The sequence below is a fragment of the Strigops habroptila genome, chromosome 12 (assembly GCF_004027225.2).
Source record: "Strigops habroptila isolate Jane chromosome 12, bStrHab1.2.pri, whole genome shotgun sequence".
In the NCBI taxonomy this organism is placed as follows: Eukaryota; Metazoa; Chordata; class Aves; order Psittaciformes; family Psittacidae; genus Strigops; species Strigops habroptila.
The window spans coordinates 3,101,150-3,118,327 of NC_044288.2; the positions used below are offsets into that span (position 1 = coordinate 3,101,150).

At 48.3% G+C, this 17,178-nt stretch overlaps 1 protein-coding gene and 1 non-coding gene across 10 annotated transcripts in view; both read left to right on the forward strand.

Annotated features, from left to right (window-relative positions):
• Nucleotides 1-17,178, forward strand: part of PUM1 (pumilio RNA binding family member 1) — a 68,361-nt gene that overhangs the window by 36,171 nt on the left and 15,012 nt on the right. For all 9 annotated transcript variants that reach the window (XM_030503597.1, XM_030503603.1, XM_030503596.1 and 6 more), the window contains exons 10-14: nt 5,101-5,252; nt 7,419-7,557; nt 9,118-9,261; nt 10,609-10,905; nt 13,105-13,341. In XM_030503597.1, coding sequence (XP_030359457.1) covers nt 5,101-5,252; nt 7,419-7,557; nt 9,118-9,261; nt 10,609-10,905; nt 13,105-13,341 — 969 coding nt within the window. The remainder of the gene's footprint in view (nt 1-5,100; nt 5,253-7,418; nt 7,558-9,117; nt 9,262-10,608; nt 10,906-13,104; nt 13,342-17,178) is intronic.
• On the forward strand, nt 2,846-2,929 carry LOC115616221. The gene has a single exon (XR_003994245.1). It is a non-coding gene; the product is annotated as a small nucleolar RNA SNORD103/SNORD85 (small nucleolar RNA).

Below are 17,178 nucleotides of genomic sequence, written 5' to 3' on the forward strand. Positions count from 1 at the left end.
TGGCTTGTACCAAATCAAAGCCATAAAATGTAGCTCTGCCAAAGAGCACCAGGGTTTGGTACGTGACTTTTTGGGGTGTTGAACAGCTCTTACACAACACTGCTTAGCTCTTCAGCTTTGAGCCAGCATCGGGTCAAGCTCCGAAATGGGATTTCAGCAACTGTTACCCACTTGGATGGCTTTTTTTAATGCATCATATGGATGGATGTAAAGAATGAAGATTGTCATTGAAAGCTGTGGGCTTTGGGCTTTTTGGCTGCTGCGAGTGTTGTGTGCTGATGGCGTGATGACAACGCAGGATTAACGTTAGGTAACAACATGCTGTTGGCAAACAAATGACACTGTGATTAAATGGAGGAAAGCCAAGAGCTAGAGTACAAGGATATTTCTAAGAGTCCAGGAGTAGATAAACTATCAGGTGATGATGAATGTGTGGTAGTGAATGAATGACCCGAGCTCTCAGTGGCAAATACAAGTAGGAGCTTGAGCCAGGCTTTAGCAAGGGAGAGGTGCTGGAGCATGAGCAGTTCCAGTCCCTGTCAGAAGAGGAGCTGTGTAAGTGCTTACTATAGAGAGAGGGTTCTGCTTGGCCTCTTTGCATCAGCTCAGTGCTTCTAAAGCCAGTGCTCATGCAGAAGTGATGCTGAAGTTGAGCAGAGCAGGAGGTCAGTGTCTTGATTTCATAGAAAGACACATGGAACTGCTGCCAGATTTCCAGGAAACAAGAGGCCTGCTTTGCCACAGCCTGTCTGCTTCTCCTTTTTCTCAGCAGTATTGAAGCTGCAGCTGCCTGAATATCTGCAACTAGGAAATAACACACCCCAGGATACCTAAAGCATCCCAAAACTTGGCATCAGGGTCTCTACTGGAGTGATTTTTAGACTTTATGACTCCAGAAAGCCAAACAAAAGGATGTGTAACACATTGCAATGTCCTTACAGTATTACACCACGGAGAAATAGGAGTTACTTCACCCATCTCAGTGGGCTTTGGACCCTGGCAGCTCGAAATGGCAATGGAACAAAGCTGGGGTTGATGTTTGCTTTAGGATAAACATCTTTTCTGTCTAAAATTGAGCAGTTCTGCAAGTCTTCATCTGTGATGAGTTGCAGCACTGAAGGGACAGGGGACAATTCACATGCTTAGTGTTATGTATGGAGTCAGATGCCTCCCTGATGTCTGTGGGAGGGTAAAACTGGGAAGACCTGGAGAAGTTTATGAGATGGAAGAAATGAGTTTAGAGTTGGTGGTAGTTTATTGCTCCCCTCTTAGAGCAGAAGGGAAACTCGTGTGTGTTTTATGGCAGAGATAATGCTGCCATTAAGATTCTACCATTACAGCAGCTTTTTCCTGACTGTGTCAGCCCTGTGACAATGTGACAATGCTCTTTTCCTCCCGACAATAGCAGCCTTTTAAAGAAGACATTTGAATGCAGAGGGAAAGGGTCCCTAGACTCAAGAAACAATCACTTGTGAGTTTAAACCGTGAGGAAGATCCTGCTGCCTCCAGAAAGGGTTGTGAAATTGCCTTCTGTCAGTTGAGAGAGATGTCACTCAGAGGAAAAAGAAATCTTGGCTACTGTAAGACAAGCTGGAGATGTTGGTTCCCTCTGAGGAGGTGTGGGACAGGTAGAGAAGTGTTTCTGTTCTTTCTTTCTTCTGTTCTTTCTTTCTTCTGTTCTTTCGTTCTTCTTTCTTTCTTCTGTTCTTTCTTTCTTCTGTTCTTTCGTTCTTCTGTTCTTTCTTTCTTCTGTTCTTTCTTTCTTCTGTTCTTTCTTTCTTCTGTTCTTTCTTTCTTCTTTCTTTCTTCTGTTCTTTCTTTCTTCTGTTCTTTCTTTCTTCTGTTCTTTCTTCTGTTCTTTCTTTCTTCTGTTCTTTCTTTCTTCTGTTCTTTCTTTGTTCTTTCTTTCTTCTGTTCTTTCTTTCTTCTGTTCTTTCTTTCTTCTGTTCTTTCTTTCTTCTGTTCTTTCTTTCTTCTGTTCTTTCTTTCTTCTTTCTTTCTTCGTTCGTTCTTCTTTCTTTTCGTTCTTTCTTCTTTTCGTTCTTTCTTCTGTTCTTTCTCTTCTTCTGTTCTCTTCTGTGGAGAAGTGGGTGCTGGATTAAGCTGCACCCAGGAGAACAGCGCTCCTGGATTAAGGGGAGAGGCGGTTTGGATGTGCCTGTGCTGTGGTTCTCAGCGTTGGGTTCTGAGGAGCCTCTTTGTGCTGGCCCAGCTCAGAGCTGGGGGCCCATATGGGTGCATGCACACACCACTAAGGGCTGGGATTTGGGGCAGCAGATCCAGCTGGCTTTTCCCCACTGCCTTGGGCGCAGCATCATGCAATGGTGCTTGTGCTCTGGATCAGCGCTGGACACATCAGGGCATGCAGGAGGCTGCACTGGAGCCATTGGAGCTGGGCTGGTCCTCAGTCCCATCCCTAAAAATACACCACTTCATTAGTACCCTCTGTTGTACTGGTAATTCTGAAGCAGTCGCAAGTCACTAATAGTAGGTACAGTTTGAAGCTGGGTGTTTTCATACATGAGGTTCTCAAGGCTCTTTGACCTGGTGGTCTCCAAGCCCTCATCCTTGACTGAAGCCATCTTCAGCTTAAAGAGACTCGAGTGCCAAGGCTGAGATGAAAAGCAGAGGATTTGTTATAAACACACCCATGGATTTGCTAATGTTTCTTACAAGGAATATTTGTGGGTGTCTGTGGCTGGTGCGTGAGACGTAGCAGTGGGAATATTTGCTTTCAAAGGCACCAAAAAGGCTTTTATTTTCTCATGTGTGCCTGGCTTTACTAAGTGTAAAAGCAGATGCAAGATCTCCTGAAGTCAAGCAACACTCTGGGTGTTTTGGGAAGTCTGGCAATGATGACACACTTGCCCTCACTGAGAACACTGTTCAATAATGAGCCTCTCCATGTGCGCAAATGAGCTGAGCCAGACTTGAAGCTCTTTTAAGCCCAGCTGCCTGCAGACTTCAAAGCCTCTGTGTCTTCTTTCAAACACCTAAGGCTTTTGCAGATTTGATCAGCAACCTCTAACTAGGGGGAAAAAAGCCCATCTAGACTGTGCTTGTTAGATAATTAGACCTGAGATTAAAATAAGCCAGAGAGATGCCCAGATTTCACCCAGATTAAGGGTGTTGCAGCAGCATCCTGGTAGCCTGAGGGCAAACACAGGGTTATTACTTGCATAGAATGAAGCAGTTGCAACTGTTTTCCTGTTGAGTGCAGAAGCACCTGAGCAGTTGGTGTCTGATCTGCATTGAGTGACTATAAACAGGTTCTACTCCACCCGTGAGCCATGTGTCTGGAAGTGCTCAGGTCAGAATAGGCACTGCCGTGGTGGGACTGGTTCATTTCCTGCAGCTTTAATCCATTTTAGGTCCTACTGCTCATGAATTCCCAGGTTGGAAGGTAAGAAACAAGTGGCTGTTGCTGCAAGACAAATCTGAGTGGGACAGGCAAGTTGCTGTCTCTGCCTGATGGTGCCTGGTAAATCCAGCCAGGGTGGATGTTGTGGCAGAGCTTTAGTGTGAGGTGCTGCTCAGGAGGTATTGCTGAAGTGCCTGGAATTAGGCAAGGGGCTACTTGTGCCATCTCCCACATCACTGTATGTACACAGAGCTGGACATGGGCAGCAATGATGCTACAAAATCCTAAATATGGGGGAAGTACAATGGATAAGAACAAAATAATAAAAGGAGAGTAATTATTACACTTTTGAAATAGGAATTTAACAGAATCACAGCCTGGTTTGGGTTGAAGGGACCTTAAAGCTCCTCCAGCTCCAACCCCTGCCCCGGGCAGGGACACCTTCCACTAGAGCAGGTTGCTCCAAGCCCCTGTGTCCAACCTGGCCTTGAACACTGCCAGGGATGGGGCAGCCACAGCTTCTCTGGGCACCCTGTGCCAGCGCCTCAGCACCCTCCCAGGGAAGAGCTTCTGCCTCAGAGCTCATCTCAATCTCCCCTCTGGCAGGTTAAAGCCGCTTCTCTTATCCCTACGGGCCCTTGCAGTGTCTCTAAGACATAACCAACAGCAGTACTGAAATGGCTTGGTTAGAACTCAAATACCAGCTGCTTCTCTTCAAATAAAAGCTATTTTAAGTCCATATAAGAACAAGTGTGTGGTTTGAAGTCACTGAAGACCTGTTTATTCTTCAGTGTGAAATACGACTGTGGCGCTCTGCCTTAAACCCAGTGCGGTGTAAGTTACTGCTGCTGCGGGGAAGGAGCCCGTGGGATGGGTGATGTGTTTGAAAAGCAAAGGAAATACTTGTCCATTTCTGCTGCCCATTCCCAATGATGCAGAACAGACATAGTAAGGAATGGTGTTGGATTCACATACGTGTTATCTGGGGGAGGGACTCCACCACTGAGCACAGAGTTGCTCACTGCTTCCTCCACCAGTGAGTGTATCCCCAATTACTTCAGGATACAGCTGCCATTAGGGTGTGTGCTGTGCTGGGATGGGATGAAACACACTGAATCTTCACAAGTTTAGGCTTTTTCTGGTGCTCTCTAAGATGGTTTCCTTTTTTACAAGCCTCTGAAGTTTGAGGAGGGATGTGAAAAGATACAGGATCATACAGCCTCCTTGATGGTGGTTTGCAGGTGCAAAGTAGGATTGAATGGCTGGAGAAACACTGTTTTAAACACTTGGAACTGATGCTATCCAGCTGCCAAGGGGGGTTCTTAATTTATTGGGGAATTAAATGATGGATGTTAGTGAGCTGTGAATGGCAGCTGAGATTAGAAGCGACTTGGCTATCTCTGTGCTTTCCTTCTCCTTTTGGTTAAAGTTTTGTTCCTCCACTATAAAAGTAGGGCACAGCAACAAACCCAGCGTTCTACAAGATCACTAGGAGCAGAATCTGACCTCATCCAAAAAGGTTTGAACAAGTAAAGCTGAAATTTGAGGTCTGACTTCTGAGCTCTTCCAAAATGAATACCACAATTGCCAGAATCCCTCTGTATTTGCAAAGGGTTTAAGGCCGATCACCTGGGAATGGGATTTGTTAAAGCAAACTTGAGGAGCAGGTACCTTGGTGACTGTTTGCTGGGTAACTCCTGTCCCGCTGCAGAAGCTCACCCGTGTCCTTGGTGTTTCAGGCCCAGCAGTTGTTCCTCACCAGTACTATGGAGTTACTCCCTGGGGAGTGTATCCCGCCAGCCTCTTCCAGCAGCAAGCAGCCGCTGCCGCCGCCGCCACCAACTCGGCCAGTCAGCAGACAACCCAGCAAACCCAGCAGGGCCAGCAGCAGGTAAGGGCCAGGGTGCTTGGAACATCATGAACACAGCAGCTGTGAAGAGCCCTGCTCTTTCAGTGACAGCTCCTGACCCTCAGTTCATAGAGTCACAGAGTGATTGGGGTTGAAGGGAGCTTAAAGCTCCTCCAGTTCCAACCCCCTGCCATGGGCAGGGACACCTTCCACTAGAGCAGGTTGCTCCAAGCCCCTGTGTCCAACCTGGCCTTGAACACTGCCAGGGATGGGGCAGCCACAGCTTCTCTGGGCACCCTGTGCCAGCGCCTCAGCACCCTCCCAGGGAAGAGCTTCTGCCCAAGAGCTCATCTCAATCCCCCCTCTGGCAGGTTAAAGCTGTTCCCCTTGTCCTGTCCCTACATCCCATGTCCAAAGCCCTTCTTCAGCTTTCCGGATTTAAAGAAAGCATATCCAAGCTTTCAGACTAAACTGATGGTTGCTAAACCAAGTGGTTAAGTTAATGCTAGAAGGATGAGAGATGTCCCACCACCTTTGCTTTGGTTCTGGTCCCCTTGGACACACGATGGTGTATGCTCTGCTTTCCTCCTTGCAGAGAAAGCAGCACCCGTAGGATGGGTGTCAGGAACCAGACTCAGCTCCTCTTTCCCAGCCAGCTCTGGCATGGCCCCAGCTTGTCTGCCTGGTATTTTTAAGCTCTGGTCCTTGCCTGACATTGGTTTTCTCCAGTGTTGTTGGCCTCTGTCCCACTGTACTTCCTGCTTGGAAACCAAATGGGTTCGTTACCCTTCCGAAGAGCGAGGCGGCTCCTTTCCCATAGTAACACAGACCTTCCTTCCTGCTCCTTGTGCCACGATTGTAGAAGAGAGCACTTGGCAGCTGAATTTATTAGCTTCTGCTTCGAAAACTAAAGCCAAACCCAGGGTTGGGTTGTATTATGAGGCCTTTTTGGCTAGTACAAGCAGTGATGTTTCACACCAACAATCGGGGACCGCGGATCAGGAGGAGAACACTTTGCTCCTGACAAGTTCATCACCAGATCTCCCCATGTGGCAGGTCACAGACAGGAGCGTGTGGCGCAGAGCTCCTGCACACATGTGAACCAGCATTGAGAGTGTGTGATGGGCACTTAGGCTTTGGCATTCAGATAGAAACCTCTCCCCGTGAGGAGGGTGTGTGCTAAGAGAGCTTCTGCAGAGCTTGGGCTGTTCAAATAAAACAGATCAGTCATCAGTAGCCCTTAGAGTAGTTTTCATTACTTCTAAAGCCATGGAGCAGGTGTTAGGGTGCATCATGGCTCTTGGGTTTGGTGCAACCCTTCCATCTGTACGAGGATGCAGCCTCTATGTTTTGGATGAAATTTCTCTAAAGTGCTGACACGAATGGTTTGGAAAACCTGGGATGCTGATCATGGACAGTCGGTTTGTGATCATAAGCCCTGTTCAAACCTTTGTGGGTGACACAGGACGATGTTGCTCCTTGCAGCCAGGCATGCTGAGTACCAAGGGGTGGCTGTTCTAACCAGCTGACCTGGCTGGTGATGCAGACTCTTGCATCACCACTTTGAGTAAAAGGCTTTTGCAAACCCAGCCTGTCACAGGTAATTACAGGAAAGGTCACTTTGCCATCTTCCCCTCGGAGCAGCATGTGCTTCAACCACAAGAGCTGCCTATAAAAGGCAGTGTGTGATCTTTGGTCATTATTTCCAGTGATGAGCAAGTGTCATGTCACTGGCTCGCTGTTTTCTCTGGGGACTGGCAGCTTGGAACAACCTGTGTCACCTCCTGTCACCAACCCCAGCTCCCACACTGGGCTTCTTGGGGGTTCTGCTCAAGTGGGGGCTTTAGGGGCAGAGACCAACCGTTGCTGGGGATGGGGCTGATGGCTTGATTTCTAACAACGATGAGTGCTGAAGGTGGATCAAGAAGTGATGCAGCAGATGATGGAGCGCTTCCAGATTACACTCAGTAAGCCTGAGGGAGGTGTATTACTTCAACTGGGTCTTCTGCCCTCACCATGGTGGTAGTGTCAAGGCTGGTGATGGCAAAGGCAGCTCTGTCCTGAGTAAAAGGAGGGGTTGTCACACACTCATTGTACAAGAACTTCAGCTTCATCCCTGCCCACACTCCTGCAAGCCTCTGGTGGTCGCAGCTTGCTCCTGCGTCCCAAACCAACCGCATTGATGGGATGTTCCTCTGTCTCCTGCAGGTTCTCCGTGGAGGAGCCAGTCAGCGCCCACTGACCCCCAACCAGAACCAGCAGGGACAGCAGACTGACCCACTGGTGGCCGCCGCAGCCGTCAACTCTGCCCTTGCCTTTGGGCAGGGGCTGGCAGCAGGGATGCCAGGTAGGGCTCCGGGGGAGCTGCATGTCACCAGTGCCAGGGCTGAGGAAAGCTGTGCCTGTGTCTCTGAGGGGTGTCACGTTCACTTGGCATTCAGCAGCATCCTGGGTTTATTGGGGTTTGGGATTAATCTGTGGCTTTACAAAGCATTTTCCAGAGGCTGTTAAATGTGAACCCCACAACCTGGCTGCAGTTAAGGTAAATCAGGGTTTGGGTGTCTGGGTCACAGATGTTAGCAACTGCATTGCTGTAGGTGCATTAGTAGTTTGTGTACTCAATTGCCTATTGAAAGCTGCCTTCAGATTTCCCTGTGGATCATAGTAGCTTATGGGATCTTTAGTTTAAAATCTCAGAGATATCTTATTCCTCTCTCCATCCCTGCCAAGTGCCTGACTTTAGCATGATATGGCCTTCCCCTGCCTGATTTCTTCCAGGCAAATACTAGTGGCTTAAAAAGAAGGAAAGAAAACAAAGAAAAGGAAGGAGGGTTTATTCTGATATATAATTCTGCAAGAGAGGAGCTACTGTGTGACTTCTGCCTCTGCTCCATGGGGCTGGGAGGGAGAAATGCTTTTGACATTCCATTATATGGAATATTGTTGTAATGGCAAAGGGCAAATGTAAGTGTTTTTTGGAGTCATATGCAAGTGTGTCCTGCTGGTCAGATGGGACAGAACAGGATTATATTGACCTCAGGTCTCATAGCTGGAATGGGTCACAAGGTTGTTACATGGGGGTTTTTTATGGTTGAAGAAGGATGTTGCTGAATTAAGTTAAGAAGTGAAATGTCAGACGTGTTTCCAAGCCATCTGCAGATCTTAAAGCTTCATTATTGGGGTTTGGGGGGTTTATTTGCAAAGCAGATATTCCCAGAGGACATTCTCTTTGTGGCCTCACCTTGGAGAAACACTTCACTTCTTCCTGAAAGCTGTATTTAACTGTAGAATTATCATAGAATCCCAGACTGGTTTGGGTTGGAAGGGACCTTATAGATCGTTCCAGTTCCAACCCCCTGCCATGGGCAGGGAGAATTAGATGGCAAGGTACCTAAATACCTGGATGCTGCTGAAAGTCTGTTGCTTTGTGTACAAGCAGCATATGTGATTTAGGAGGTTATATTTATCTCTATTAATACAATACATACCTTCAGGAACCCCTCACTTGTGTGCACACTGAACAACTTCAGTGGGAGAGTTGGAAGTGCAGCATGTTCATGTGGGTGAAGAGTCCCAGCACACGTTGTGCTTGCAATGGAAAAGAAAAGAGTGCTCTGGTATTTTAAGACCTTATTTTCTGTGTATAACTGAATTTACACTGAGGGTAATGCTAAAATAGTAAGTTTAGGGGAAAAAAACCCTCTCTTTCCTACCTGAAAATCTTACTAGTGTGAAGTTGTAGCCTATTAACACAGTTTATTCTTCTTCAGGAGAAGTGGAGCTGCCTTTTTCCAGTCAGATTTTCCTTTCACAGTCCTATTGCACCACGCTCATGTAAAGGTGATGGATCTGCCTTGTGTTCTGTTGCTTGTCACCTTACCTCTGCCCCTGTTATTTGCTTCTTCAGGTTACCCAGTGCTGGCTCCTGCTGCTTACTATGACCAAACGGGTGCTCTGGTGGTGAATGCAGGGGCCAGGAACGGTCTGGGGGCCCCCGTCCGCCTGGTGGCCCCCGCTCCTGTCATCATCAGCTCCTCTGCAGCTCAAGCAGGTGAGTCCCAGTCCCAGCAGCTGGAATTCTGCTCCATCCCTGGTGGAGGGTGACCCGAACCCTCTGGGCTCTGCTGGCCGTGATGACACACTTGCCCTCACTGAGATCCCTTGTGGGGATTGTTGGTGAGAACATCTCTGTGCTCACTGTGGGCTGAGCCTCCAGAGCAGCCTCGCACGGGAGCACCACAGAAACTCTTATGTTGCAGTTTCGTGGCAGTTCTTTAAATATCATAGAACCCCAGCCTGGTTTGGGTTGGAAGGGAGCTTAAAGCTCCTCCAGCTCCAACCCCTGCCACGGGCAGGGACACCTTCCACTAGAGCAGGTTGCTCCAAGCCCCTGTGTCCAACCTGGCCTTGAACACTGCCAGGGATGGGGCAGCCACAGCTTCTCTGGGCACCCTGTGCCAGCGCCTCAGCACCCTCCCAGGGAAGAGCTTCTGCCTCAGAGCTCATCTCAATGTCCCCTCTGGCAGGTTAAAGCCATTCCCCTTGGCCTGTCCCTCCAGGCCCTTGTCCAAAGCCCCTCTCCAGGTTTCCTGGAGCCCCTTTAGGCACTGGAGCTGCTCTAAGGTCTCCCCTTCAAGAGCCTTCTCTTGTCCAGGCTGCCCCAGCCCCACTCTCTCAGCCTGGCTCCATAGGACTTTGTCTGCTGGCATCTAGTTTCCCACGTAATAAAAGCTTTCAGCCTCTGTAGAGCTCCCAAATGATCACCTTGCATAAGATGTTACATGCCTGGCCTTTGTCAGGAGTTGGGTTGGCTTTTATTAGGGTTCTTTGGGAGTTCAAGGCTTTAAAGGGCTTTTTTCAGGCAGAATCTGTACGTGTAAGCAGTCTTTGCCAGGGTTAGTAACAGATTATGAAATGGGCCTTTTAATTGTTTCCTTGTAGCTCTTGTTTATTTTGCTTTTTCTTTTACTTTAGAACTGGCTGAAACCCAAAAGTCCTTGAGTTTGATGTTCCTGGCCCTGCAGGCTTGTGTTTCAGGCACTAAAGGACAATTTTGCTCGTTACAAAACTCGTGTTTCTTAACTGGATGTTGCCAAGTGTGGGCCTGTATTGATTAGAACCTTAGGTCTTGGGAGAGAGGGAATGGTTTGGTGTGTTTCAGCCATGCAGCTCTAATAATACAGGCAGTCATAATAAGGAGGCACTGTTGGTATTCAGTGCAAGACTTGTGGAGCTCAGGTAGGAAGTGAAGACACTTTGCATGGAGTTTGATGCGAAAGGGATGTTTTCATGCTGAAAGGAAAAGATTTCTAGTAAATACAAGGAAACTGCTGTGTTTTACCTGCTAAAACTGGTGTGGAAATGGACTTTTTCAGGCTGTGCTTCTTGCTTTTCACAGCGGTTGCAGCGGCTGCAGCTTCAGCCAACGGGGCAGCGGGTGGCCTGGCAGGAACCACAAATGGACCATTCCGCCCTCTGGGAACTCAGCAGCCCCAACCCCAGCCCCAGCAGCAGCCCACCAACAACCTGGCATCCAGCTCCTTCTATGGCAACAACTCTCTGAGCAGCAATTCCCAGAGCAGCTCGCTCTTCTCTCAGGGCTCTGCCCAACCTGCCAACACTTCCCTGGGCTTCGGAAGCAGCAGCTCTCTCGGTGCCACGCTGGGGTCTGCGCTGGGAGGATTTGGGACAGCAGGTAAGAGCAGAGGGGTCTTCCTGGGCAAAAAAGAGGAGCAGATGGCTCCAAACGCAGTGAGGGGCTGTGCAAGCTGCTGAGCCCTTCATAGAGTCACAGCCTGGTTTGGGTTGAAGGGAGCTTAAAGCTCATCCAGCTCCAACCCCCTGCCACGGGCAGGGCCACCTTCCACTAGAGCAGGTTGCTCCAAGCCCCTGTGTCCAACCTGGCCTTGAACACTGCCAGGGATGGGGCAGCCACAGCTTCTCTGGGCACCCTGTGCCAGCGCCTCAGCACCCTCCCAGGGAAGAGCTTCTGCCTCAGAGCTCATCTCAATGTCCCCTCTGGCAGGTTAAAGCCATTCCCCTTGGCCTGTCCCTCCAGGCCCTTGTCCAAAGCCCCTCTCCAGGTTTCCTGGAGCCCCTTTAGGCACTGGAGCTGCTCTAAGGTCTCCCCTTCGGGAGCCTTCTCTTCTCCAGGCTGAACCTGCCCAGCTCTCTCAGCCTGGAGATTAAATGGAAATGGAAGTTAAATGGTGATTTTCCTTTAGGAATACTTTGGCTTTCAAAATCTGCAGCGCTTGCTGGTGAAACTTCTTTTAGTAGATGTACTAAAGTAGTGAACGTAGTGCCAAAGTAATGAACTTGGTTTGTTACACACATCATCAGTCATCCCCTTCTTGCTACAGATTAAGTTTTAAACCAGCTTTGAATGTCCTTGCCTTTACCTGCAGTGCTTGGTGGAGGCACTGTGCTGACAGGGATTGGCTCCGGAGCAGTACCCACCCATGTGCAAGCTCTTCTTACCTCAGGATAATGGCTGAGTAACTTCTCATGACTTCAAAAAAGCTGACCTGAGGTGCTTTCCATGCTTTATTCTGGGAATTTTCTATCATACACCAAGAAAAGGTCATTTATTGTGGTTGCAAGAAACGCTCCACACATGGTTTCTTTTGATTTCTTTGTTAAGCAGTTGGAGACAAAGATTTTTCTCAGAATAAAGCCCAAGCAGAAAGATGTCTGTGGGTTGGGTATTTTTTATTCCTTAGGTTTGTGTTTTCTGAAGTAGAACAATAGTTTTAATTACTGCTTAGGCTCAGAGGTAGTAATTATGTCCTGAACTTTCCTGCTTTCATCAGTGTAAGGGCAAGTTAAAACATGCCTTTCGAGCCTGCTCCATCCTCCATCTGAGGGGTATCCTGTCACTGCATCAAATCCCGGTGTTAAGTAAAAGTTACTCCAGATATTTGTCTTAAACCTGAGATTTGGAACCATCTTGGCTTCAGGGAAACACAGGATTCACCTTTTCTCCTTCAGTTTAACTCCTTGTTACGAGTTTGCTCAATGCCAAGATGCACAAACTTGGTTTTCCCTCAATCAATGTATAGGAATATGAGGCTGTTGCTTCTAGAGCTTGCGTGCAGCCATGAAAGATGCTCAGTTCATTACAGGTAACAATTGCACTATTTATTAAACAAGACTTTAATGCAAAATTGATTTTCTTCCTCGACTTGACAGCACATTTAAAGAGTTTGTATTTGAGTATTGAGACAACTCTTCACAAACCATTGGGTTTGTGTGTTCAAGCTGATTTCCATCTCCCTAAAGCTGGTGCAAGCAGGAGCTGGGCTCTGCTGTAGTGAAAAGTGAGCAGGAGGATTCCACGCAGACACACATGAAGCTCTTGATTAAACAGGAGTAGATCAGATCTCATTTTGGATTTGGTTTAGCTCTCATGGCCAAAGAGTAAATCCGAGGCAATGCTTGTAGGGTGAGCTAATACCTGCTGTTAAACTGAACGATGTGCTGAGGGGAAAGGAGCTGTGAAGAATTACAAACCTTGCAAAGAGTTAAGTGTTTGTGTCCCAAAGCCACCTTGTTGCTGTCCTTTCATTCTCCCACTTCCTTTAGGTAGATGTTAATCTTGGATCTTTCTGCTTGTAGGTTTTCGGAGCTGTGTTTCTCAATGTGTTCTATTGGTATGAAACCTCCAAAAGTAGAAATGCAAAGCCAGGATTCAAACTCCTTTTTAACTCGGGGATTTCTGCTTGATCATCAACTGTGGATTTAATGAATGCATTTCACTGGGGCACGTGCAACACCCATAGCAAAACAGCAGCCTGGTGCAATGTGGCTGCTAATAGGTGCCTTTGTCAAGGGCATTATGGCTGTTTCAGCAGCTTGTTGGCATCACCCAACTTGTTTCTCTTCCTCTTTGCAGTTGCTAACTCCAACACGGGCAGTGGCTCCCGCCGAGACTCCCTTACAGGGAGCAGCGACCTGTACAAGAGGACATCCAGCAGTTTGACACCTATAGGACACAGTTTTTATAATGGCCTTGGGTTTTCCTCCTCTCCTGGACCTGTGGGAATGCCTCTGCCCAGCCAAGGACCTGGCCACTCGCAGACTCCACCACCTTCCTTATCCTCACATGGATCATCTTCGAGTTTAAACCTGGGTAAGAGCCGCAGTGCAGCGCTGCAGGTTGCTGCTGTGCTCTAGGTGTGAGCACCCCACCGCTGTGTAGGTGACATACCTGCTGCAGGGGGGCTGCTCGTGCTCCTGCAGCAGGGTCTCTGCTTGTGTAGAAGGAGGTGAAACACTGAAGCAGGAGCTGTAGCACCCATGGTATAGAATCAGAAATCATTTAGGCAGGAAAAGACACATAATATCATCGACTTATGTGTTTGTCTCTTGCAGCAGTTCAGCTGTAGATAGGAAGGTTTCATAGAATCACAGAGTGGTTTGGGTTGGAAGGGACCTTAAAGCTCATCCAGTTCCAACCCTCTTGTCCTGTCCCTCCAGGCCCTTGTCCAAAGCCCCTCTCCAGGTTTCCTGCAGCCCCTTTAGGCACTGGAGCTGCTCTAAGGTCTCCCCTTCAGGAGCCTTCTCTTCTCCAGGCTGCCCCAGCCCAGCTCTCTCAGCCTGGCTCCAGAGCAGAGCTGCTCCAGCCCTCGCAGCAGCTCCGGGGCCTCCTCTGGCCTTGCTCCAGCAGCTCCACGTCCCTCTTGTGCTGTTGCCCCAGAGCTGGATCAGGACTGCAGGGGGGGTCTCACAGAGCGCAGCAGAGGGGCAGGATCCCCTCCCTGAGCTGCTGCTCCCGCTCTGGGGGTGCAGCCCAGCACACGGGGGGGTTCTGTGCTCAAGCACACACTGAAGCCGGGTCATGGGGAGCTTCTCCTCACCCAACACCCCCAAATCCTTCTCCTCAGGGCTGCTTCATCCGGTCTCCCCCAGCCTGTGTCTGTGCTGGGGATTTCCCTGACCCATATGCAGGACCTTGCCCTTGCCCTGGTTGAACTTCATGAGATTCGCATGGTCCCATCTCTCCATTAGCTCCTTGTTTCCTCATCCCTAAATTACAGAGACCATCTCCAAGTGTTTGAATAACAAACTTTTTCTTGCACAGATCTTGGTAATGGCACTTATTGTGTGTTGCCCTGGATTAAAATAGATACAGAATAGATGCAGAATAAAATAAGGCTGATCCTTAAACTTGTCACATGGTTTAAAATACCCATTAAGTTTTCAGTAACGAATGAGCTTAGAAGACAGTTTCTTCTTTTAAGCACGAGATGCAATAGTATTTGGAGCAATACAGAGCTCTTGGCTGAGGATTTTGTGAGGTTGCTGTTGAAAACGTCCCATCAATGTGGCCTTATCAAAAAGCACATTAGTGCATGGGAGAGACTTCCTTAATTCTGGTCAGACACATTACTTTATGCAAGCTACATCTTCTGGAAGAGCTTCTAGTTGACCCAGAGCTCTTTCCTTTAATGAAATAGATCAAGCAGATGTTAAATAATAAAGCAGTGCTCACCTGAGCTTCCTCAAGTGTTCGTTTCCAGGCACTGTAAGCAAATAAGGTTGGTTACTCCTTAGTCTGCACCAGGACTCGCTCAAAAATCACTTTGGATTTAACAAAACTTGGTTATCAGAACAGTTTTCCATGCATAGACACACTCATAAACTGCTGTTTATCATGTTTATTACATGCCTGTGTGATAAATTTGATGCTGGCTAAAGGTTAGCGTGGAGCAGTAATAAATAGGATTTTTTGGAGATCAAGTTTAGATTTACCATCTTCCCTTGTTCAGAGCTTTAATGGAATTGGAAGGGTTTTAGCTTTATTTATGCAGCTGTACAGGCCTGAAGCTGACAGTTAAATAGCTACAATAAATTCATGCTGAAGACTAACCAGATTCCAAATCAGGCACTACAAAAAGTCTGTTGCTCCTGCAGGCAAATAAAAGAATGAGTCTTAAAAAGTGGCTCAACAGTTGATTTGTTTGAGAACAAACTGGGAAGAGAGTGGAGTTACCATTGACATGGATGGGTTGTGCCCCAGAGCAGTCACTGTGGACCTTCCCATCCTTGGAGCCAGGCTCCTGACTTCATGCTTGGTAACGCTGCAGGATCCCTCTCGTGTAGAATAACTCTGCATCTGTGTGGTTGTCACCTTCAAAGCCAGAAAAAGGTCATTTTAGTTCTTAAAGCTTCTCTTTCCCTGGAATGAAGACAGTGTTCAATGAATTCGTAGTTTTCTATGGTTCTAAAAGAACTTTTAATGCTATAAAACCAGCACAGGCATTTCTTTTCCTTGCAAGAAGCTTGAGGCTGACTCCTTTTCTGTTTGGGAGTGATACTAGAAGTGATTTGTGATAAAGAGGGTGAGGAGGGCTTCTAAATACCCATCTGTCCTTTCATTTTGCACCCAGCAGGATTGGGGGTTACCAGTGGGTGCAGACAAGGTTGTTGCTTGCAGAAAGGGAAATTAAAGCAGTTGGGTTTGGATCCACATCCTACTACTCTGTTAGAAGTGGGGAACAACCAGGGAGAGTCAGTTCAAGTCACTTTTCATTTCAGGATTACACAATGCCATCAGAAGTCGGCATTAAAGCTGACTTGCACCAACAAATCCATGGTTAAATGCAGTGTAAGTGGTGGGTTTGCCTTGGTCGTGTCTCATGGGTGCACAAGTCAGTCACTTGGGTTGGTGTCGTGGGTGAAGATTCAGCTCTGGCTCTCCCAGAGCCAGTGGCGATCAGGATTGGCAGTGAATAGGTCATTGCTTTAATGCTGTGCTCTTCTTGCAGGAGAGAGCTGCCCCGTGCTGTTGCCAGCCTGTCATTTCAAAGGCAGGATCGGTGCCAGGAAGCTGATTTTAGGGGAATTTAATTTATTAGGGATTTGGGGGGAAAACTGGCTGGGGAGTTGATACCCAGTGAGCTGTGACCGATGGGGCTGTGGGGCTCCTCTCCCTGGGTGACTGGTGGCCAGCCAAGGGGGACAGGTTGGGCAGTGACACGGGGGTGTCTCAGGAGTCCTGGTTCCTGCCCTTCCCCAGGGATGTCTTCACTGCCTCTGCTTCCTCACAGAGCCATCCTTTCATCTTCCCTTCTTCCCATTGATCTGACTTTTCTCATCCTGGGACTCCTGCGTGGCCAAGCGATGTGAGGCCCTTCCACATGTCCCCTGCTATCTTGCTTGACAAATGCTTTGTTTTCAGAGAGCAGCCTTGGTGTTTCTTCCCCTGTGTTCTCTTTTTGATTCATCCTTTCATTCTTACCTTCTTTTTCCCCTCTGAAATCAATAATTCCTTCAGGTCACTGTCTGTCTCAAGTGTCCCAGCAAGCACCCAGAAGATGACTTTACCACTTCAAAACAGGCAACACTTGGTTGTTCCAGCCGTGGTGTGTCTCTGAGTGATGTGTCCACCTTGGAGCCCCCAGGACAATCTGAGCACTTTGTTCTCCCCAGGTAGATTTTTCCTGATCTATCCCAACCACTTCTAAGGGAATACAGTCGACGTGTTCAGAGACAGAACCAACCACAGCCATCACTTCTGCACAGCCTCCCTGTACTGAGTACAGCCCTGCTTTGCTGTCACACAGTGATGCAGGGTGCTGTGCATGGGCAGCACAGTGTTCACACAATGGGATGTCTCCACACAGGTTGCAGACCCCCCCTTTAAAGTTTGCTCTGGCTGAGGACACAGGAGAAACCATCAGTGCCAACATCTTGCAGGGGTCCTGCCCCTCCTCTGGGGGTTTTGCTCCTTTATTCTCCCCTTCAGGAGCTTCCAGCCTCCGTGTCCTGCTCTTCAACAAGGAGCTGTTTCACTGTGGATATTGGTAAGATCCCCCCCAAAGTCTGGGATCTGGCAGAGTCACTGTATTCCCAGCCACGTGCTGGCATAAAGGAGCTTGAGGTGCTCCGAGGTTTCTGGCCTTTGGTGGTTGACTGGTGGGCTTCAGAAGAGCTCGATTTAGGAAACCTGCCCCCAGCTCGGTCT